General features: G+C 41.4%; 1 protein-coding gene across 1 annotated transcript in view; it reads right to left on the bottom strand.

Moving 5' to 3' along the window:
• The window catches only part of SGCZ (sarcoglycan zeta), a 1,984,974-nt gene that overhangs the window by 1,470,020 nt on the left and 489,345 nt on the right, over positions 1-25,609 (bottom strand). Inside the window, exon 3 of the mRNA XM_086963343.1 lies at positions 4,755-4,949. Within this exon, the coding sequence (XP_086819469.1) occupies positions 4,755-4,949 (195 nt within the window). The remainder of the gene's footprint in view (positions 1-4,754; positions 4,950-25,609) is intronic.

Here is a 25,609-nt window from a genome sequence, read left to right as displayed (position 1 = left end):
CGGACACCACAAGCAGTTATAGAAAAATAGTTATCTTCATATAGACTGAACACAAGGCTAAAAAGCACTCAAGGAGCCACAATGCACTTTACAGATTCACTTCAAAAAGCACTCAAGGAGCCACAATGCACTTTACAGATTCACTTCAAAAGCAATAAAGGCAGCGTGTGGAACAAACTTAGTTCAAGGCCGGGTTCACGTGACCCGGTGGTGCACAATGTCCCTGAGATTTCAAGGGGCACAGCACGCAGCCTCACAATGAAGCCACAGTGATAACAGGCAGACTTGCAGTGGCCACAGCTCCCAGGTATAGCGATCCGTGCCGTGCATTCATGATAATCCTGGGACGGGGCTTAAAGGCAGGCACCCTGCGGCACATGCAGGTGGTAACAAGATCCTCAAAGTGGGGACTAGTGCGGGCACTCAGCGGCACGGCTCCTCAGCCACAGCGGCCCACATTAGCGATGATTCTCGTAGAACGGCAAATGCGGGTACTCAGCAGAACAGCTCCTCAGCTGTAGTGACCCACAATAGTGATAGCGATGATTCTCACAGGACGGCAAATGCGGGCACTCAGCGGCACAGGTCCTCAGCTGCAGCGGCCGACAATAGCGATGATTCTCGTAGGACGGCAAATGCGGGCACTCAGTGAACAGCTCCTCAGGGGCAGCGGCCCACAATAGCAATAACGATGACTTTGGTAACACAGACGAATGCAAGCTCTCAGCGGGAACAGCTCCTCAGCTGCGGCGACCCACAATAGCGATAAAGATGACTTTGGAAGCACAGGCAAATGCGAGCTCTAAGTGGCAATAGCTCCTCAGCTGCGGCGGCCCACAATAGCGATGCAATGACTTTCAGCCCGCGTTCCTCCTCAGTAGAACCAAAGGCTCTGGAGTTTTCAACAGAGGCCTCACCTGCGAGTTGAATCCCCCTCAAATAGGAATCCAGACAGCTGATGGGAGAATTCTAATGTCCCTGAGACTTCGTCAGGAGGCAAGCTCAAATCAGGCCCTTGGGTAGCTGCTTCAGCAAGAAGGATGAAAGTTTCAGAGTCCTTTCCCTCTAGTTACAAGAACAGAGGTTTGTCTTGACATCCAGAAGTAACACAAGCAAATAAAAGGTTCCAAAAAGTCATCAGAGAGGAAGGGGCAATGCAGGGTCCAGGGAGGCAAGCCCTCATGGCAGCCCTCCCCCTCCCCCCGGACCTCAGCAGCTGCATCCCCCGGCAGGATTCTGCCACAAGAACTGAACAACATCATGGGGTCACAGCCCCAATATTTATATCAACCAAAGTCTTTGATCTCAAAAGTCACAAGTCACTGAACCCAGCCAGAAACAGTTCGATGTGGTCCTGGAGCACTTTGTTTACAAGGCTGCATCCTGCCTTTCAGGAAGAGGGGGTCTGCCATCAGATGCACAGTGGGAGGTGGAGCCATCACAGGAACAGCCCTGCTCAGATCAAAGGGTCAGCCCTCCCCATATTCCAACTACAGATTTCTCTATTCAATCTACGTCTGGCTCAGCCTGCCCTGTCCCTCCAAAATCAGACATGCAATTCACATCAGGCATTCAGACACAAGGCACACAGAAATTCCAACTTCTAAAGGTGGAATTTCTCACATAGTGATAATGAATCTGCGCACATCATTGTGCAGCATTTATCCACACAATTTCATACATACCAGACTTGACCATACTGCACCTCTCATAAAAGGAATTACCACTGACACACAATGAGCAGGGAATCCCCCATACATTCATACAGAGCGCACACACTTTACACTGGACCACAGTGCTAAAGTGCCCAGATGCCTAAAACCACTAACACTACACAGAGAAAAAGGCTGGGAGAAATGCAAAACGTTTAGGGTGAACTTGCAAAAAGGGTCAAATCCAACAGTGATTAAACATTTATTTTCCGTAAATGGGTCCAATTCCATATTTGAGTGGTGTGGATCTGGGTGTGGCTCTGCTGTGACCCCACTTTGAGTAACTTGCCAGGGTTGGGAACCTGTCCCATATTCAAGGAGCGCTGTTGAGCCTCTGGCACAACACTAGCACAGAAGCATCAAGGCCTATAAGGGGATATTTGGAAACAGGAAATTAACCTACCAATATGTGACATCCTAAAGCAAGCACACAGCTGGGACAATCTGTGGTGGTGGTACAAGGTAGAGACTAGAGTGGGGGCTGAGTAGCTGCCCGAGGCAGTATGCGCAGAAGGGACATGGTCATGATGCATACAAGAATGAGTGGCTCTCAGCGATTGATATTGCCATCAAAGCTGCAGCAAGGCGGAGATAATGCAACACAAAATGGAAGTGTCGTTGGAAGAGTCTACTATCTATAACTGGGTGGGCGGTAAACACCACCAAGTAGTGTTGGAAGGTGGAGTGTGCAAAACCCAGTGCACTCCACCAGCGGAGTGGAGTTTACCGCCCAACCCTATATATAACCTCAACTTCAGGCACTTCTTTCAACCATGTATGGTGAAGACTGCCTTCAGGGCTTGGCTCCATGAGCCTTGCACTATAGCTCCAAGCTACATTAGCGCAGTACATGCTCTTTCCAAACAAATCGTTTAATTTCAACTAATAGTTTGACCATATCCACAGCCAAATCTTGGCAGAACATATGCTATCGCACGAAGAGTCCATTTTTCAATAGTATTCCATGCAAAAGGTGTAGTTCACACCATAAACTGAAACCCAGCATTGTAACATAGCAAATTACATCTCTCCTGAGGTAAAGGGCAGTTGCCTTTCGTAATATAATTTGCCTAATTTAAATCTCACTTTCTGGCCCACTGTAACAGCATTTTAAGAAGAGCAGCCATCACCCTACAAAAATCTTGTCTTATATTGCAGGCTAATGTCCATTTGTACCAAGATCAGAATCTGACCTTCAGCGCGGTGATGCATTTCCTCCATATTTCAACATGGCATTCAATGGTAACCCAACTTCGCTATATAACAATATTATTGGCAGTGCATGTTACCAAGCATTTTTAAATTACTGAAAAGCAGATGCTACTGAGCTCAGTAGCTTGCCTCTTCATGAGAAAATGAGAAGAAAACCCCATAATGTGGAATTCCATTTCATGCCATTACCAGCTTGTAAAGTGTTGTGTTCAGAACCCAAAGCAAACACAGGTCTTTTATATATCAAACATATGTTGCACAAAGTGAGAAAGTGTAACAAGAACAAACAGTGTTCTATCCTCTCCATTGAAGCTTCATGAGGATCTCTCAAATAAAAAATTTGGGGAACAGTGAGGCCAAACAGAGGCATTTAGTAACATTTCACATATATACTGACTAAGGAGCAATAGCTTTGACATGATTTTCTGAAGGGGCGCTCATGAATTTTTAATATTTTAATTTAATTTCATTTCATTTCAATATACATTTCTAGGTATGCAAAACAATGCCAGCCCAACCCAGATACTTTTGGGAATATGCTCAGCCCTACTAGTTAATTTGGACAACCAGCGCTTAGAGGCCCCGGTGGCTATAACGCGCTATACAAATCAAATAAATAAATAAAATAAATAAATTCACCTCACAAGAAAACGTGAGTGACAGCTGGTGAGCTTTTACAGTAGTGGGATATAAATAGTCCACCCAAACTTGACTATAGAAGTGACCAAAACTAGTAATTCCAACTTCACCTCAAGGTGTTCGTGGCAGTCTCCCTCCCTTCCTAAAAAGCCTTTCAATAAATGGCAGTAAAAGGCACTTTAAGATTCAATTTCAATTAATGTGCCAAATATAGTTTAGGTTTTACAGATACCCATGAAATAGTCTGTTAACTTAATAATGTGCTAAACAAATCTGATCCTCCCCAAGCCTTTTGGATGATTCACCACACAAGAAAGCTTCAGTAAGATATTGGTGATCTCTGAACATTGTGGATGGTAAGTAGCCGGCCTGAATGTGCCTCAGGGCGCCAGCAAAGTGATTGAGCTCCACAATAGAATGGTTCTCACCCTAATAAAACTTAGAAAAATATGGGACAAATTGCACAACCGCACTGCCTGAAAAGTTATCTGCAAATACGAAGATGCCCTAAGAACTACAATCAGTTTCATTTAAGAATGTGCTTTGCCGAGGCTCTGTCTCATGTTTGGATGAGTCATCTTCCATCCTTCATGTGTAAATGACAGCTTTTGCTAGGTAAAGGAAGCTCATTTGAAATTTCAAGTACATTTCTGCTAGGCAAAAAACTCGTTTACCATTATGCATTCATCAGGGGAGAAAGTTATATCAAAGCTCAGATAACTGCATAGTTGTTACAATATCACAATAACTGCAAAACCTGAGGTCTGGAAATCACCGTAAATACATTTTTTCAGTGCTTCATGGTTGGCTTTTCTATTGTAAAAGAATAGTTGTGCTTCAAAACCATACCTTAAGTGACATCATTAATACAGAAATTCGATCATATAAAATCGATGTGGGTTCCCAGTAACGTCAAGCAAACATACATTGAGGTAAGCAAAGCCGGTTTATGTAAAACATATGTTTCTAACAGAATGATAAACGAATGTATAAAACTTTGCGGGTTTAAGTATCCAAAGTGAGGTGAATGTAAACAATGTTCCTGGTGTTAAACCAGCATACATGATACATTGTATCTCGGTCACCATAATTTAGAAACTCCACTGAACACTATCAAGTTTTATATAGTACGTGTGAATATGAATCGGTACATTTCTGCTAAGGCAAAAGTAAGTAGATGGTAGTACTTACCACTGTGAAATTCATCACCTTTAAAATCCATATTGTCATTGCTAAATTAACAATCATGGTCACCAGCAGCAAGAGGACAAAGAAGTACAAACACCTCTTCCGCCATCCATAAATTCCTACTGGATAAAACTGTGGGTTTTCAGTCCTTGGATGGTTGTTCTGTTGTGTTGCCAATATGTACTGTTCTCGTGTCATCTGCAAGAAAATCAGGTATAATAAATCTTTCTGCTACACATTTCTACCAGGAGATTTACAGTAACATACAATCAGTTCTTTAAACATTTTTCATTAAGAAAGAATTGCGATCCAAATGTAAAACCTTACGGAATGTGCTATTCTTTCCACCATGTGTTAGGTTGAAGACTGTCAGATGCAATAATATAAACACATATTCAGAAGAAACAAAATGTAACTTTAAATATTTACTAATCATGCACGAGTAAACTGTATAGTGCAAACATTTATGAAGAAACGTATTTCTAAGTTGTGGTGGCGGTATCGCAAATGTCTCTTGGGAGTCTTTGAAGGGTACATAGAAAATGACCAAATTATATACCGATAACCTTCATTACTTTGAGTCCAGGACTTCCTTGTCTTAATCTTTACTCTATGTTGGTAAACCTCTCCCTTGAGACAGACAACTGCTTTGCTAACCCATTTTCCTTTGTTCTAATACACCCCCCAAAGGCTATATAAGTGAGCTCGCCTCTCTACCACTTCCTGTAACATACCGAGCCGAAAAGACAAAGAGGTGGACTACCGAAGAAATAGGAGGGTACGATGCATGTCCTCATCAAGGAATACCTGAAACTGGAGTAATGAAGAATACTGGTAAGTAATTGGGACATTACCTCCTAGTATGTCATCCTTGCTACAGTCAGTCAATGAGGACGCAGCAAGATTCTCGTCCTCCAAAGTGCTGCCTTACCTAACAAAATGATTTCCGTTTTGCTGTAGTTCAGTTGAAGCTTGTTATCACACATCCATTTGCTGATGTGAATCATACATTTTTTAAATCTAATACATGTTTCATGAAAATCAGCCTTACAGGTTATAAGCACCTGTGTGTCATCAGCAAACAACACTGTTGTGAAGCCATGGGCTTTTATTATATTGGCTAACGGGGTAATGTATATATTGAATAACATGGGTCTTAGAATTGACCCCTGAGGGACTCCTACAGTAAGAGGCAGACTACTGGAAACCAGAGTGTCAACCTTAATGGAGGTGAAGCGCACCGCCAAATAATTTTTTAACCAGGAAAAGGTCTTGCCTCTGACACCTATCTCCCACAGCCGATGTTTCAAAATGCTGTGGGAGATGGTGTCAAAAGCATCCGATAAGTCCAATAGAACAAGAACTGCATAATTGCCTTTATCTAGGGTGAGTCTAATATTGTCCACACTCTCCATTACAGCTGTCTCAGTACCATGGGCAGCTCAAAACCCCAACTGAGAGGGGTCTAGGAGCTCATGTGTTTCAATGTAGGTAGTGAAGTGCTTATTCACCAAATATTCTAATACCTTCCCAAAATAGGGAAGTAAAGAGATGGGTCGATAGTTGGTCGAGAGAGTGGGGTCACTGGAAGGGTTTTTTAAAATAGGTTTAACGAGGGCATGCTTCCAACATCTGGGTATGAGGGCTGGCTAAAAGGAGGTGTTAAAGATGCTAGTGAGAGAGCTAGCCAGTAGCGGGAGTATCTCTGAGCAATTACGGGGAGACAAGAGGTCGGTGGAAGAGCCGGATTTAATTTTCCTAAGGCCTTCAAGAGCTTCAGAGGGAGTGATGGGATCAAATTCTGTTGGATGTGGCGTATCCGAGGCTACATTGATAGTGAATGTAAGCGAGGGATCGTCATCAACAAGTGGTGATGAGTCTTGACTCGTGTCCGGAAATACGGCATGGATCAGCTTGATTTTATTATCAAAATAGGAAGACAGAGAGTTTACCCATTCCACCGTGGGAGTAAATACTGATTGTTCTACCTGGGGGGCAGTGAATTCCTTCAGAATTTTATAAAGCTCTTTACTAGAGTGAACCGCTTTATTTATTCTTTGAGTGAGATAGAGTTTTTTCGCCGCTTTAAAAAAAAAATTGAATTGGAATGTGCTTGTTTGTAATTTTCCCGGTCCTCCCTTGTTTTTTTTTTCTCCACTGGCGTTCTTCAGATCTGCTAATCAGCTTCTCTTTTTTTAGGTCAGCAGTGAACCAGGGAGCCGCAATGGTTTTCACATTCACACTGGTTTCAGGTATTTTTTTGTCCAGTGTTTCCCCAATGGAGGTTTCTAGCTGGGTTAACATTTGTTCAACGTTGTTAGATTGTTCTATGAGAGGTTTAAAATGAGTCAGGAAGGCCTCCAAAGTCATTTTACGCCACGGTCGGACTAGAACAGTTTTACTTTTATGATTTCCAAAAATAAACGCGTTGGGTTTGGGAAAACTAAATTATAAAAGATAATGATCAATCCAGATCATGGGAAGCGGGGCTTCGTGGATTAAGGTGGGCAGATTGGTAAAGATCAAATCCAGGGTGTGGCCGGCCATGTGTGTTCGTCCTGTTACCCTTTGGGTTAAACCCAAGGTTTCCATACTATTTATCAGGTGGCTGGTATCGGGATCTAAGGATGATTCAGCATGATGATTAAAGTCTCCTAGTAGGATAAAGTTGTTAGTTGCTAATACGTGTGAGGCTATTGTTACTTGAAGATGGTTAACAAATTTGGACTTTGCACCAGGGGGCCTATATTCCAAAGCTACTCTCCCAAAAGCAAGGGTGGGAAAAAGATTCTAGTAAGGTGATCTGAATGGGGGCTTTAGCTGCTACTGCAATGCCGCCTCCGCGGTTTCCTTCTCTGTCCAGCCTGATCAGATGATATTCCTGAGGGAATGTGATTAGTATATCTGGTGAGGCTTGGCTGTGGAGCCACGTTTCAGTAAATAGACAAATATCCGTTTTTTCGCTCTCTAAAAGGCTCCGTAGCTCAAGTGCATGTTTTGGTATCGATCTCGTGTTGAGGTAATGAGCGGAGAGGAAATTGGCCTGCATTGTGGTGTTAGAGCTCGGATTTTCACGGGAGTTAGCTCTAGATACGCTTCCCGGACATGTTTTAGACATAATAGTGAGGGGAAGTTGAGGTTGTTCACTTAAGGATAAGAGCCTTTTGGGTCGACCCTCCAGTTTAGCTGAGGGGATATATGTGTATAAAGACATTAACTCCTGCCTAGTGTAACTCAACATGATAGAGACAGCACGCTTACCCGCAATATGTATAGTTTGAACCAGGGGTCCGGGCGGCGTCCTGGTGCGGACGGGCGCATACGGGCTTGCGTTTGGCGCGCCACCGGCGCGCCACTGCGTGCGTCCGTGCTGGGGAGGAAATTAAGTAGGGAGGAGGGGTATTTTTTTAACTCAATTCAAACTCTGAATCCTCTCCACATATCATATGGGACTCTTTTAAGGTTATAGCTATAGGATTAATCATAGATTTTGTCTCCAAAAAGAAGAGGAGTTTCCTTTAAAAACAGAAATCTATTTTAGCACATGTCTTCTATACCTCCTCAAGATCTTCCATCTCTCCTGAATTGATTCGAGCTAAGATCAAATTTAATAAATATACCACTGATAACGCATCTTCCTTCCTCCTCCACAATACTGCTCCTTACTATGGTGGTCGCAATAAGGCAAGTAAACTACTAGCAAACTTCCTCAAATCCTGCAAAGAACGTACCCTCATTGATTCTATTTATTCTTCTGATAAATCCCTTCTGCATAAAGATCAGGAAATTCTTGATGCATTTAAAATGTTTTATCAAAACCTTTATACACCAGAATCTCCTCCTTCCTCCTCTCTTATTCAAGCTGATCTCGACAAACTTCCCTTTCCTTCTAACTCACATCTTAACTTCCTTGATCTTGAAAAAGATCTTTTGTTTAAAGAACTTTCTTCTGCTTTAAGCACTCTCACTAAAGGGAAATCCCCTGGCCCTGATGGATTTTCTGTTGAGTTTTACTTACATTTTTCTGATTTACTACTTTCCAAACTCTTATTGCTCTTTCACTCTTTTTTGTCCAAAGGGAAAACAGATGGTACGTTTCAGGAAGCCACTATATGCTTCATCCCCAAAGATGGTTGTGATCCTAAATTCTGTAAAAATTACCGCCCTTTTCCCTTGATAATGTTGATTACAAGCTATTTGCTAAGATCCTTGCATTGCCGTTAGACCCCCTCATGTCCCATCTTTTTGGAAACGAGCAGTGAGGTTGTGTTAAGGGGCGGCTAACTACCGACAATTCCTGTATTTTCTTAATGTGTTAAATAAATCCTCCTCTCTTTCCTCTTCTTTGGCCGCTATTTCAGTTGACGCAGAAAAAGCTTTTGACAGGGTTGATTGGTCCTTTTTGTTCGCATCTTTGCGCTGGCATGGTTTTGGTCCCAATTTTATATCACTTATTTCACTACTTTATTCTGCTCCAAAAGCCTCCGTCTCAGTCAACGGTCCTACTTCTTCTTATTTTCCTCTTCAGCGTGGTGTTCGGCAAGGCTGTCCTCTATCCCCTCTTCTTTTCGTTTTAGCCCTTACACCTTTTCTTACCTTCTATTCGTAAAAATGACTCAATTTGCGGATTTCCTTACGCTCCCAATCAGCTTAAACTCTCTGCGTATGCAGATGATATTCTTTTGTTTATTTCTTCTCCTGAAATCTCTATTTCCCCTATATTGTCTGACTTTGAATCTTTTTCACTGGTCTCTGGTTATAAAATTAACTCAGATAAGACTGAAATTCTTCCTCTTACAAAGTATTGTCTTCCTCAATCTTTCTCTGCCACTGGATTCGTGTGGAATAGCGCAAAAATTAAATACTTAGGCATTTGGTTTTCCAATTCCATCACCTCTTCCGTCATATTAAATCTATATGCAGTCTTAACTCGTATTGAGAAACTAACTTCTTCTTGAAACCCTCTTTTTCTTTCCTGGTGGGGTTGCTTAGACTCAATTAAAATGATGATAGTTCCAATTTTAATTTATGTTCTCTCCATGATTCCTGTTCCTATACCTGCTCTTTATTTTAAACTTATTGACTCATGCCTTTCTTCTTTTCTTTGGAAGAATAAAACATCCAGAATTGCTTTATCCTAGTCTAATGGTGGTGTAAATTTTCCCAATTTTCGTCTTTATCACAAATCCTTTCCCTTTCGCCAAGCCTCAAAATGGCTCATGTCGGATTCCTTCATCTTTTCCCCTCTCTGTCTCCTTATTGAACAAACCTTATTGCTACCCCACTCTTTTGACTATCCGCTTCTCTGCCAAAACCTCTCAACTTCTCTTCCCTTATCTAAGCACACCTGTTCTTTATTGAAACCTCTGGTCTCTCCTGCTGTTATATCTTGGTAATCTTTCTTGCAATCCTCTCTTTGGCATAATTTGCTTATCCTTTTAAATACCAGACCCATTTTTTGGAAATTATGGAGTTCAAAAGGCATATTGTGGGTTAGTCATCTTTTTGACAGTTTCTCCCCTTGTTCCTTTCTCCAATTTCAAGCCTTTTTCTATTGCCCTCGCTCTTTTCTTGGACAGTTTACTACTCTCATGGCAGTCATTACAGACATTTATTACTCTCTTCCTTTCCGCTTTTCAGCCGATGCCCCAAACTCTCTTCTTCATATACTCAACACTTTTCCTAAGGCTCCCTTATATATAAATTCTTCTTATCCACTGATCCAGGCCATAATAAAGCTAAAATAGAACATGCTTGGAAATTAGATTTAGGATGCGAATGGGGTACAGACTTCTGTGACAAGCTATGGATCAGATCCTTAAAAATTTCTTGCTCTGCCTCTCTTACTCAGTCTATGTTTTTTCTTTATCACAGATTCTACTTTTCCCCTGTTTCTTTAGCTTGTTTCTCTTCTTCTACTAATTCTAATTGTAGGAACTGTGGCTCTTCCGATGCTGACCTCTTTCATCTCCTTTTCCTTTGCCCTTTGGTTTCTGCCTTCTGGGAGAAAGTTTGGTCATACATTCCTGGCATCCTTTCTATCTCCACCCCCTACTCTATCCCGCTACTCTTTGTTGGCAGTCTTTCTGACTCAATAGGGCTTGCCTCGCATACTCATGGTCTTTTTGATCATGCCTGCTCTTGATTTTCAACACATTTCCTGCAAATGGAAGACATCCACAAAGTTGTCCATACAACATTGGTGGAATACTCGCTGTCACTTTCACAGATTGGATGTGGCTTTTGTTGCTTCATGTATGCCACGATTTAATAGAGATCTGTTTTGGTTGCCTCTCACCTCTTACCTGGAGCGAAATGTATTGAAGAATGTTTCACATTTAACTTCTGAGAACTTTAAACCTCCCTGAATGATTATCTCTCTGTGTTTCATTGTTTTCTTTAACTTCACCCTGTCATATTGTTATAAGTTTGGATATTATTGACCAATTTCTTTTGACTTATATATGATATATATATTGTATGCATTCTCTTGCCTTATGTTGTATGCTTCTCTCCTATAATATAATTTGTCCTTTTTTCCCTCCCCCTTCCTTGTTCCCCCTTCCCCTTCCTTCTTCCTTTCCCCTTAATGTAAAATCTCGAAAATGCTGTTATTCCCTTCTTTGCAGATGCCAACTTATTCATTAATTTTACTTCAGTTTTCTTCTGTGTATTGATGGTATGTTTTTATATTTTATTGAATATCAATAAAGCTTTTTCAAACTAGAAGGAGGTCCCCACTGATTTCATGTAAATGTCGTACTTTCTGTGCTTGAGACTATGCCTGTCGTGTGGGAAGGAGGGCATATTTGTACTTTACCTAAAAATTGTACAGCTTGTTAATTGGCTCTCCAATTAGAGGTTTGTTCTGGAGATCATGAGTGAATAGTGCCTATCCTCCTTATTAGTGGAAATTATGGGCCTATTTGTATAAATGTGCAGATAAGTTAATGTATAACAAATTAATAAGATATAGTTTGTCTTCAGTACAATATTACAAGTAAGAATGCTGTGTGTTGGGAGAAAAGACAAGAATAAGTAGGTCTCTATAAAAAATAGTATTTGGTGCTTAGAAAGCCTTACTGTAGTCTCAAACACATTTTATTTCTATGTCGACCATATGCTGGGTGGCTGTTCTGATAAACATTTATTTAATTAGATACATGCCAATATTTCATAGAAGTGATAATAGTCAAGAACATAAATTGTAACTGTATGTAGCTATAAACCTTGCACAAGGGATGCTGTCTTTCAGTAAGAAAGAAATCCAATATTAATGAACCTCCCAGCTACTTTTCATGAAGACCATTTGACCCGGTATATTATTTATCTGTTTTCTAGCACAAATGTAAAAGGAAATAATGATGCTGCTAGTCATTATTAATCCCTGATTATGCTGGGAATAAAAAAATGCAGGCTAGAAAGGGAGTTAATACAGTTCTACAGAGTTTTCTTTCTACCAGTGAACAATCATCATTATAGGATGCAGTGTTGAACAGGAATTCTTCTCAATGCTCCAAAGAGTGAAGTGGCACTTTCTGTTGATGGTAGTATTAAAAATAGAGGAAAATATAATTTCTCTGTGTAAACACCTTTTTTCACCATCTCCCACCACACACTTATCAATTGACTATGCTAGGTTGGAATCACAGAAAATGTGCACAGATAGATGGCATCCTTTCACAAGTAACACACCCAGAGAGTATGCCTCCCTCCTTTCAGCTCACAATCCAAGCACTCCATTTGCAACATACCTGTTATGTATCATTTTAGGACCCTATTGTAATTTTCCCGATTCCATGCCGTCCAAATGCGGCAGGGCGACTTCGACTAGTTCTGAAAATCTACAACGATTTCTTGGAAAACTCGGCTTCAGCAGCTAGGGACTTTCCCTTGCTTGAGAACTGACTTGTCCATGAACTCATGGAGTTTTCAAAGAACTGAGACTCTTTGATGACGTTATTATGTCCACCTTTACTTCAAACTCGGCAACTTCAAGGTATAAATATGCCCACACTTGCCTTAGCAAACACGCGTTGGTTTGGAGCAGTTCGACTATCTACTTGCCCGACGCATCCGCTACAGCAAGTGCAGAAGGAAGCCGACCCTCCAGCATACGCACTGAGAGAGACGCTGTCTTTTCTCCTGCCAAGAAATCCAGCTCCAGTGTTTCCAAGCTACCCTTGCTGGTTGTTGGAAATCGAGTCCCGAGACTGAGCTTCTTCATTCTAAACTAAGGTACGGAGCTGATTAGACCCTAAGAGAAATCTTGGACAGATTCTTGGCAAAAGAATACTACACTTATGCTACACCTCACTTACTTCTTCCCTCGTACTAAGCCTAGGTTAGGTACACCGGGGTAGCCGTCTTTTAGAAGCACCAGTTGAGTACTTTTAGCCTATTTAGGAACCATACAATGCTCTTGCAGTATTATTTTGTTCTACTTTTTATACTGTATGCGTTATATTTTACAACCAGTTTTACGATTGTAGCAGTTCATTTCTTATGCTTGAGAAAGAAGCATGCACGATTGACTGAGTGAAATATATATCTATTGTTTCCACGACTCTGCTGATCAGTTTTATTTTGGGGAAAAAAAGTTGTTATGTTCATGCGGTTGTCAGAAACGAATCCCTTCTTGTGAATTCGAGAAAGTTTCTAGTGATCTCTGAGCTAGCTGGCACTCACAATTAAGTCTAGTATATTCGATAGAGACCTAGTAGACCTCAGTTCTACGTCTAATCTATAGGATATATTATTCCAATGCGCAGAGCCTATTGGGAATATAGGAATTACACTACATGGCGCCCAACGTTTAGTAAGGCACTAATTTAACGCTAGATACTAGAATAACTCAGTCGTGCTTTTCACAGAGACCCCTTTTTCCCGTAAATACTCCAATAAACGTCTGTAGTGGGTCAAAGGATAAAATATTCGCCATAACTGAGTAGGACGAAAATCCTATGTATTAGTTTTTGGTTTGTTCAATGTTAAAGGATACAGTATTCTAAAATATTGTGCACCTTATCTTTGTTTCCTTGAAACTTGCTCTTCAAACTTTCATTAAATATTATCCAATAATGACAACACCGTAGCCGGTGGATCTGGAACTCATCAACCCGGTTTAGACACCACAGGGTTTAATGAAAATGACCCAGATGCTATAGTGATCCCGGAAAACGTAAGAAAAGCCATATCTATAAAGCTTATTGAAAACGGCCTATCACCGAGAAGTAGTACGGTTATATTCATCATAGAGGCACATGAATATCGGCAGACAGAGGTATTATATTCATGGATTTTCTTTCCACAAGCAAATTTAACAGTACATGTGCTCTACTTCTACAAGATGGAGGGACATCCAGCGGAATACGTTCCTTTCGAGGACCTTGAAATTTCACTAACTTACCAAGAGCATAAGCTCTGGTTTAAAGGTGCCCTACAACATCAAAATCACATTCCCAGTCTCGGTCCACTAGGTAGACCAGGAGCAACATGGCCGGTACGAGCCAGCTATACACCACATTCTAACATTGAAAGAATGTCAGATGTAGAACTGTTAGCTTAGCTAAAACAATTAGTTAAAATACATAGACAATTGGTACAATATGTCATGCGGACCTCAACGGTCACGGTCCAACCTGCTATTAGAATTCCACAGCACACCCCTCATCAGGTAAACACAAACAAAATCACACCACAAAGTATACAATCAGTCAGTGATAAATTGGCCACAAAAAGAGAAGAAATTACATTCTGGTTATCCCAGAAAATTACTCAAATAGAGTCAGTATTTCCTGATAGTACACCTCTTGAAAAACACAGGATTCTTACAATCTGTTTGCCAATGGGGATTACACCACACATGGAGGATTGTGGAACTTGGGGTACAGACTTTGCTTCAATCTACACAAAAACGCATGGTGTCCCATCTATGGCGGTAATACCAGACGTTCTGAGACAGATTCAAAATGAATACGGTCCAGAACCAGCCTTGAACCTTGGTATGAAATTACTGAAAATTTCAATCAGGTTTCAGCTATCTTATTAGCTAACATTAAAGGTGAAGCAGCATCGGTGGCAATCTGCCAAAAATTAAAACTCGATATTACTGAGCAACCATATGAACTTGCCCGAATTATTGAAAAATCCTATGAAGAACTAGGAAGAGATAGTTTGGGAGGGAAACCTGTAAAGCTTGAACTAACAGAAAATCCTGAAAATGTTTTTATCAAAAATAATCTTACTACTCCTAAAAAGAAATGGGAAAATAGTAGACAGCCACTTCTTAAAGAGATACAAAAGGGGGTGATGAGTGACAGAGCATCTGAATCAATCAAACACTCACACCCAGTCAAAAGATCTGGGTTTAATCTATCACCGTTCTTTAGTCCACTCTGCCACGCCAGTTCAGACATGGCTACATGCAAATCAGTCTGACCCTGTGCCTCATGGGAACAGTCCAGCCCGAACTACCAAGCCATGTCTTCCCTGGACCGGAAACAAGCTTTCGAGGACCGGTTTCTGGCATTCCAGCCGTCTTCAGCCCGGCTTGCTTGAATCCAGTAGCAAAGTGAGCAAGGGACTCACGTCTGAGCATACCCTGCCACACTTATGGCGGCCAAAAGCGGTACAAAAGGGGGTGGTGATGGACGGAGCATCTGAATCAATCAAACACTCACACAGAGTCAAAAGATCTGGGTTTAATCCATCACCGTTCTTTAGTCCACTCTGCCATCCCAGTTCAGACATGGCTACATGCAAATCAGTCTGACCCTGTGCCTCATGGGAACAGTCCAGCCCGAACTGCCAAGCCATGTCTTCCCTTGACCGGAAACAAGCTTCCTGAACTGGGGTGGCAGAGTGGGCTAAATAACGTGATGGATTAAACCCAGATCTTTTGACGGGGTGTGAGTGTTTGATAGATTCAGATGCTCCGTCCATCACCACCCCCTTTTGTACCACTTTTGGCCGCCATAAGTGTGACAGGGTATGCTCAGACGTGAGTCCCTTGCTCACTTTGCCACTGGATTCAAGCAAGCCGGGCTGAAGACGGCTGGAATGTCAGAAACTGGTCCTCGGAAGCTTGTTTCCAGTCCTGGGAAGACATGGCTTGGCAGTTCGGGCTGGACTGTTCCCATGAGGCACAGGGTCAGACTGATTTGCATATAGCCATGTCTGAACTGGGGTGGCAGAGTGGGCTAAAGAATGGTGATGGATTAAACCCAGATCTTTTGACTGGGTGTGAGTGTTTGATAGATTCAGATGCTCCGTCCATCACCACCCCCTTTTGTACTGCTTTTGGCCACCATAAGTGTGGCAGGGTATGCTCAGACGTGAGTCCCTTGCTCACTTTGCCACTGGATTCAAGCAAGCCGGGCTGAAGACGGCTGGAATGCCAGAAACCGGTCCTCGGAAACTTGTTTCCGGTCCAGGGAAGACATGGCTTTGCAGTTTGGGCTGGACTGTTCCCATGAGGCACAGGGTAGCCATGTCTGAACTGGGGTGGCAGAGTGGGCTAGAGAACGGTAATGGATTAAATCCAGATCTTTTGACTGGGTGTGAGTGTTTGATAGATTCAGATGCTCCGTCCATCACCACCCCCTTTTGTACCACTTCCTAAAGAGAAGCCCTCTCAGTCCAGAGGTAGATGTCCTCAAAAGCAGCACTCTGAAAAGAGGTATTACCTTAGATATAGGGATAATTTAAGAAAACCTGATAGATATCAAGATTCTGATACACGATCCTCTCGTACCTTTCAGACTTCCTCGCAGAAAACCGAAAGAAGAGGACGATCAGAACATAAAGAAGAACGTGTGAAGTCCAAAGACGATCAACACGTTCCAAAAAATAAGAAAACTCAATTCTCCAAAAAGAAGGTAGCAAGTATTAAAATCAGACATGTCGAGGATCTTGAGGACACAACTCAAGAACGGGGAGTGGGCCCAGACAATGCTGGACAGCGTAGCAGAGGTCACCATAGCTCGCAGGATCCTATAAGATCATCTGGAGACAGTGGATCTGAATGAATACATTCAGGTTGAAACTGCTGACACCAGGGCTAGTGTACCTCATAAGATATATGAAGTAACACTCAGGATAGAGGGGGACATAACTAGAAAAATAAAAGCACTCTTTTGGGAAAAACTATCTAAGGGTTATGACATCCTTCTGGCTGAATTTGTCAGGGAGTGCCCACATGGCAAAGAAATAATTATGCCAGCCTTCTCTAATCATGTTCCTATTCATAAAAAATATACCTATGCCAGGAAAAGGGCTGTTGTCCAGCTTCCAGCATTATATAAAAATCATGTGGTATGGGATGAGGACTCTCCTCACCATAAAATCCAGTTGAAAAATCAACCTACTGCTCAGAGGTCAGTATCCAGTAAAACAGGAAGCTAAACAACAAGTCAGGGAGATCTTAGATCAACTTGAATACCAAGGGGTGATTAGAAACATGCACCTCGTCAATGAACAATCCTTTGTTTCCTGTATCCAAACCACACAATACATATCGTCTAGTTTTGGACTACAGACATTTAAACTCTTTTTGCAAAACTTTTGCAGTACAAAATGCACACAGTGCAGCACTGACAAATAACATCGTTTGCAAAAAATATAAAACTACATTAGATATTTCAAACGGTTTTACTCTGTCAGAACATTGCACCAGAAAGCAGGTATTAGACTGCTTTCTCAATAATGGGAACACAACAACACTTTTGTCGTCTCCCCCAGAGATCCAAGAACAGTCCTGGATTATTTTCAGCCAGAGTAACAGAGTTACCACAAACGTATGATGACGAGGCATCATCTTATGTCGATGGCAACTATCTTACAGCTGATGATTTGGACAGGCACTTTAGTAGAGTGAATACCATAATACTTGGATTTGCCTTTGAAGGATATAAATTCAACTTTAAAAAATCAATAATTGCCCACCTAAACATCCTATTCTTAGGATACGAACTTTCAAGTGAAGGCAAAAGCCTAGCAGCAAACTTTTTAGAAAAATGTGCGCTGCTCCAACCTCCAAAAACGCTAAAAAACTTACAGTCAAATCTAGGATTCCTAAACTTCGGAAGAAATTACATTTTGATTTACGCAAAGGGTTAAACCTCTGACGAACTAATCAAACCTGATTTCAAACCAAGTAATTGGACTCAAAAACACACAGAAATTTTGCGTTCAGTACAAACAGACATGTTGGCAACAACACACTTACAAACACGCGACAATGTACGCAACCTTATAATCCGAATCATCCCAGGGAGATGCAGATTCAGATACTTAACCTGTAATGAAGGTAAAAAGGTACCAATAGCTTACAAATCACACTTGTACACACAAGCTGAAATGAAATTCACTTCAACAGAATAAATTCTAACCACAGTTCAGACTGCTATAGCACAGGAGAGAGCCCTCGTACAGGGTAAGCACATAAAAGTCGTTACGCCTGTACCTGCCTTAGAGGCAGTGACAAAGGCAAGCATTCTAAATGCAAAAGCTCTACATTCAAGATGGATACAATGGGTTAGTTCTCTTGCTGCAATAGACGTTGAATACGTTTAACCCTTACATGAAGACACAAGAATTTCTCCAATACGAACAAGTATGTCCTCTGCCTACTGAAATTCTACCTCTAGAACATTACGGCTGTATAATTTATACAGACAGATCAGCACAGCCCGCGATTGGGGGTAAACAAGCTTATAGTGTAGCGTGCTTGGTTGTTAAAGGTCGCTGGCGCGATGGTAAATTCCGACCTATGGTCACAAAAACGCTATCTCTAGGAGACTGTACAGCTCAACGAGCTGAACTCCTGGCTTTCAAGATGGCGCTTGAAAATACCGATCGCGAATTCCCGACACTCATAGTGTGCAATTTGTATTACTGCATCCAGTCTTACAATAAATATCTGCAGAGCTAGGTTCAAAATGGTTTTAGAGACGCAAAAGGTGGCACAATAAATTAAAAAATGCCTTGGGAACAGGTAGTACTTTTGCAGAAAGAACTTCAAAAGACTCACGTGATCCATACTCTGAGTCATCAGATTGATGGCGTTCACGTTGAAGGGAATTCATTGGCTGATGAAGCCGCAAAGGCAGCTGTGCAAACGGCTTCCGTAGCTACAATCAATCATTCTAAAACAACAATAGACAGTGAAACCATGCTCGCTGTCAATGCCATGAGCAAAGGCAGCAGAGCCGCGTCACCTCTAAATTATCCACTCAAATATAAATACATAATTGATGCAAACTCTGTTCCTTTTGCTAGAATCCCATGGAGTGAGGGGATGGTAATTCCAAACAGGAACCAGAGAGGTGCTCTGATTCACGAAGCACACATGGGAGACGGTCTGATACATCAAGGGATCTAAAAATCTCTATTAGAATTAGAAGAGATGTACTAGTGGCCAGGGATGAAAGCTCACGTATACGAATTCGGAACAAATTGCGATGACTGTTACAAATACCACAGCTTTGAACACCACCAGATTCCTGACTACAGCATAGCCAGGTCAGTACAGACACCACTGTTAGACTACATAAAGCTATCTACATGCGGACATCCGAATAGACTGTTGCAGTCCCACAAATATTAAGACAAGATTCATTTGGATGTGGCCTCAGCGCTCGGCTAACGCCCGAACTGCTATAAAATATTTGCAAGTCTTTATCGGCACATACGCAATCGGCACAATACATCCTGACAAGAGTCCTGCGTTTAGCTCTAGGGCTTACAAGGAGGCCATGGCCAGCTTGGGTGTTCCATTGCGATTTTCGAGTCCATTCCATCCTGAGGGAAATTTGGTTGTGGAGAGAAAATACCATGACATAAAGCAATCTATAACAGCTAGGGTATGAGGTTCGGGTGATGGGTGGGTCAAACATCTAATAAATGCCCAACGTAGTCTTAATAACTTGCCAAGAAATTCTCTTAGTGGAATCACTCCATATGAACCCCTTTTTGGTACTAGAATGTTGTTTGATGACCTCGATCGTCAAACTTCAGTGGTGGAACAAAAACCATTTGATATCAAAGATTGTTTGGCTGATTAACAGGACTTAAATGAAACAAGAAGAAGTCTAAGCAACACCATTGAAAAGCCAACGACCACTGAAGAAAAACCACTTGTCCCAGAAAGACCTGTCTGGATTCCAAAGGTTGGGGATCTAGTCATGGAGAAAATAGCGAACAAGAAGGAATTTGGGTCTTCTTACAGAAAACCAGTACCTGTACTAGCAATCCACGGATCAAGAACAGTGCTATTGCTATAGCCCCCTCCTTGCTGGAAGAAAGGAGAACCGGTCTGTATCAATTGACCTGGTAAAACCACACCATGTGGCCGATAATAAGTAGTAGGCCCAGTGGGCTCCCAAGATGTAGCAGATGACCAAATCTTGCTACCATCCAAGAGGTTCAAACTGAAAGACTCATCACCTTTGAAGATCCTAAAGTGAGAAAAGAAGGACTATGCCACAAAGCCATGGAACTTGTGCCTCTTGAAACACAAATAACAGTTTGTCAAGAAACTCCCATCTACAATGATGTTATCTGACTATACAAACATGTCAAGGGAACAAGAATCTCAAGCGATTTCAAAGAATCCGGATGCAATACCAACTATTGACATAACTGCCTCTGGCTATTTTATCAACTTTGATAACTTTTCTGAGGATCCCAGTGAATCTGAAACTACGCCAGCAAATAAAACCTTCAAGGAAAAATTAACAGAACTTGGTCAAGAGCTTGCTAAAATATATATGGTTTCACCTTGGGTTAAATTTTGTATTGGGTTAGGTGTATTTTTTCTCCTGATATGGCTCATTCTTGTTTTAAGTCTGGGAAAGCTGATAGATGGAAAACACATTAAAATGGACAGAGCAAGTAAGAACATCAACTTGGTCTTGAAGCCACACAAATCATCTCATCGTGAACAATGAGACCTGTCATCAGTGAACATCCCAGCGGTTCCTCTACCAGGTGGAATAGCGTGGGATACAACTGATTATGACATTGAAGGGCTCTTTCGAGCTGCTGAAAATTCCACACCAATTTACGGTTTCCGTGAGTGACTAAACTGTTAATAACATGATGGCAGACTTAGAAATGTCAGCAACATTTACAAAACATGAATACTTCAGCAAATTATGAAGAAATGTATTGTTTTAATAATTTTGGCCATCATTACTTGCATAAATCTGCAAACCCTAGAAATGTTTTAACTTAAAATCAATGGGAACATTGTCCAACACCTCCAAAAGGTAGTTCTAAAACATTTATTAGAAAATGTCCATATTTCATAGGTTTTAATTTTAAAAAACCCTAGAAAGTTTTTAATTTAAAAATTTTAATAAGACACGCATGAAAAGTATGTTAACAAATACTAAACAAATTTATTCTGCAGCCTTTTATGCTCAATTTTCCACCTTAGGCTTTGACTTTTGTAATGACAACATTGAGACAAAAACTGTTTGGGGCACAAAGGACTGGCAGGCACAAGGTTTAGAAGCATTGTTCAGAGCCTGCATCGTCCCAGAACAAATGATGTTTTAAATGACACTGTTCAACAGACATCTTGTTTTGGCATTGCTAAGATAAAAGATTTAAACAAACCGTCCATACCTAAGCCCTCACTTGATAGAAATTTGACTTCAAGTGAGGAGGTAGATGTAAACCATATTTTACAACAGAACAGAACAAATTCTGAATGGAAAAAATTGTTAATCTGGCCCACAGACATGAATAACTGCCAATATAGATTCCTGAACAAGACACAAGGGTTTCTAACCCAGGCTGACATACTTCAGGAAAAACTGCGGTTCCGAGGATACCCCCCGAGATTGATCAGGGAGTCCTTTAAACGAGCCAGATACACCAACAGGGAAGCAATGTTCACGGAAAGAGAATCGGAGAAACTAAACCAACTGGTTTGTGTAACACGTCACTCCGAGATGAACCATAAGATCAGACAGGCTGTGAACTCAAGCTGGCACATCCTAAACCTTGAAAGCGAAAAAACACACCTAAGACGACCTATCTTTGCTTTTAAAAAAAACCAGAACTTGAAAAATCGGTTGGTAAAGGGGAGAATACAAGAACCCTCAATGAGTAAACAGACTACCATGACAGGAATGGATCCAATATATGGCAACCACAAGTGTGGAACATGCCATATTTGCCCTCAAGCCATTATAGGTGATACTGTCATCACCAACGCACGCACGATCTCAGTTAGCAGGAACACCACGTTAACTAATTGTCGCACCAGCAATATCATCTACCTCATACTGTGCCCGTGCAATCTCCCATATGTTGGAGAGACTGGAAGAGAATGCCGGGTACGGATAGGGGAGCACAAGTCAAACATAAGAAATAAGAAAATGACAGCCCCTATTGTGGCCCACTGGATAGAGAAAAACCACAAGGATACAGAAATTCGCTGGTTCATCTTGGAAAAGATAAAGGCCAACCCTGGAACTGACCCAACATGCCTCCGAAAGAAACGGGAGGTCTTTTGGATCTTTTTTCTTGACTCTGTAGAAAAAGGACTGAATGAGGAATGCCCCTGGCATCAGGCTTTTTTGTAACAACAGTATGGGACCTCCATGCCAAAAAAGAAAAAGGACTGAATGAGGAATGCCCCTGGCATCAGGCTTTTTTGTAACAACAGTATGGGACCTCCATGCCAAAAAATGATGAATCTATTTTCTTAAAATTCGGCCAAAGCCAGGGTCACTTTCCCCAGTAATATTGACATGATTAGTGACAAAAACAGCTAACAACTATGGGGAAAGTCTCTATCCAACCAAGAGGGGAGATTCCGAGGCCATCTGTCAGAGACTCACTGGGATTGAACTTAAAATGGATGTCATCCTATCTGAATAACTCGATCCTGGGAAGAATGTGCATCGATGTCAAATATAGGGGATGCACCTAACCTCTGTCTATCTCGGTGAGCGAAAAGAAGCTTATATACTAACCGTAACTATTTATGGCTCGACATCACTCCTTGATCCATCAGCGGCTTTCTTAAGGAAGATCTAACTGCTATTATATATATGGAGAGACTGTGGAAGTCTTGGATTGCCTTGGTTGGCACCCTTGTATATGGATGTGTATGCTATCGTATTGTGTCTGTATTGTACACTTCATGCCTCAAAAGATCGTATCTCTATGAAGAAAACGAAAATAGACGACCGGTTTTAGTAAGATGGCCGCCACAGCACCGCAAATGCTATCTTAAACAGCGTTTCCATCCACTGGTTAGTATACACAAGATGGCGACTGAATACAGGGTGGAGAAAATAGTCCGTCTATTCTTTCTATGAAATCAGGGACAGCTGATTTGGTATGTCGAGTGGGCGCGAAAACGACGATCCTTGATAAGGACGCCGGAAACTGCCTCTGAGAATCCAGTCTCCGTTTATCGGCCGACGGACCAGGTCGGCGGAATCCCAACTTAAGGAAGACTGCCCGCGAGACGAAGGCAAGCTTTGAAAATCGAGCGCTCTATAATTACGAAACCTATCTAGAGAGACCAGCTTCTTAGTATTCTTTATGCTCCCCAGTCCCAGGTGCAGTACCAGCCAGTCCCCCACTGAGGCAGCTCTATCCTTCCGGGAGTACATCGTATAACTATACTACCTATGACAGAAAAATGACATAGTACAGCACTACTGGAACCCCCTTCTAAGAACAGCGAATTTATTTATAAAAGGTAAATAATGGTGTAAAATAAATATGTAACATGAAACTGCAGGAGTTGGGCTCTGTAGTTTTACTGAATTGCCATCTTTATCTGTAGGAAAGCCAGAAGTAAATGTACCATTCTGCGCCTGTTTTAACATTAAGAAGGAGAACTCCAGCCCTACGAACCAACCTCCCCGGTATGTACTAGTAGTTACATCAGCACTGTTGAACTGCAAGGCTTGGTGTTAAGGAACCTTCTGAAACACGCTATTACCCTATAGTAATAATAATTATTTACTATCTCGGCCATGATACGTTACTGATTTAGCTTCGCTCTCTTTGACAGGCTCCATTGTTGCCTACTATCATTTAGACCCTATATGACCGCCTAAACAGGAAGAGGGAATAAAAATACCACGCTAAGGTGCCGACCGACTCTGGTAGGTATCTCTAATACTTATGGCACTAGGTCTGTTAGGCAATAACAAGCTCTTTAAATATTTTAAACCGGTAATCACGATCTCTGTAAACAAGAGAGCTGTAGAGATGGATACCTGAAAGACCTCTTTGATGCCCTATAGCTATAAGCAGAGATACTATAAAGGATGTGGACTAACAATAAGAATCTGACCTGTTTAGAAGCACCCCGAAATGTTGACATAAGAGTTAATCTAACTATCCCCCTGACAGAATCTGAATGGCCTGAAGCCTGGTTGTGGATATTACCAGCAGCATCGGCGCCCCTATACCTTCTAGAAGCCGCCTGATGCCTGATATTCTTGAACAATAAAGCTAAAATCAGGTAAAATATAGAAGTGAAAAGCCTAGAAATAACTAAACAACTGTGGGCATGGTTATACTAGACTACTTGGTCTTAGCTGGGATTTATACTAACACATAATGACTAGCTGAACTACCTGTTGACTCTGGACTCGGTCCTTGATCTACACTACATAATCATGCGTGTACAAAAGAGAGGAGTGCTGAGAGAGACTATGAACTGTCTTAATATGTATGATAGAAGCAGTTTATATACCTACGTGTGAGTAAAGAATCTGTGTGGTATTGAATGTGCTCTTTAGTCCATACAGTCAAGGCTATCATGATGCCTTTTAGATTTCACCTCTCGGGGAATCTATCTTAGGGAGTGTCTCTAGAAGGTTTGACACTGCATGGCAATCAACGGTCAGGTATAGGAGCATTGCTCCAATGTTTATCAGATGGATAAAATAACTGGCTGAAATATTGAAAGTCTCTTTAAATGTCTGAAATATGCAGTAACCCATCTATGATGATGAATGTTTATTGTTAGCACTGAATTATAATTCGAAAAGTATATGTACATACATGAAAGTAAAATGCATGTTTTACTCCTCATCTTGCAGAATTTTATCTCTGTGCCCGTCCCAGAACACTGCCCCTTGCCCTGACGAAGGTGCGGCCTAACTGGCCTGTCACCGAAACGCGCGTCGGCGTATGTCTCCAGGAATACGGTTATTGTCCTCAATACATCAGGACCCGTAGCTAAAACCACCTATCTGGATTAACATCTTGACATATCCAGCACATGAACCATCGTTGTGCTATACTTGCAAGGAGTAGAAAATTGATTGGTAGAATGAATGATGTATGGTACTAGACTAGTTAGAGTAAGTAAGGATTGAGTGTGAATGATATAGTGTGTGTCAAGTATTGGCCGTTACTGGGTGGGACAAATTTCCCTTCTGTTATTGTCTCTATTTGTATGCTTGTTTTATTTATGACCTATATGCACCACTGATATACTAAAAAATATATTTCTATATTCTAAGAAGAAACTTTTTATATCTGTGTTATCAGAAAACAAAAAATAAAAAATATATTTTTCAATATGAACTGTTTAGTCTATTTGATTTGACCATGTGATTGTGATGTTCAGTGTCAACCCCTAGGTTAACCACCCCTCTATGTATATCTCTTGGACCCTCTAGCTAGGGCCTTTATATCCCGAGGCAGGGTACTCTCCTTTTCTATTCAAGACACAAGGGTTAACAGTAACTCGGCCAGATCCAACATATATCCAAAGACAACATCCAGGGATAATAATAACTTATAGTGTAGGTAAACTATGCCTTGAGTGGCTGCAGAAATCTACACTTCCAGAAATAAAACAACATTTA

The sequence above is a fragment of the Lissotriton vulgaris genome, chromosome 3_1 (assembly GCF_964263255.1).
Source record: "Lissotriton vulgaris chromosome 3_1, aLisVul1.2, whole genome shotgun sequence".
NCBI lineage: Eukaryota > Metazoa > Chordata > Amphibia > Caudata > Salamandridae > Lissotriton > Lissotriton vulgaris.
This window is presented reverse-complemented; position numbering and strand designations above follow the sequence as displayed.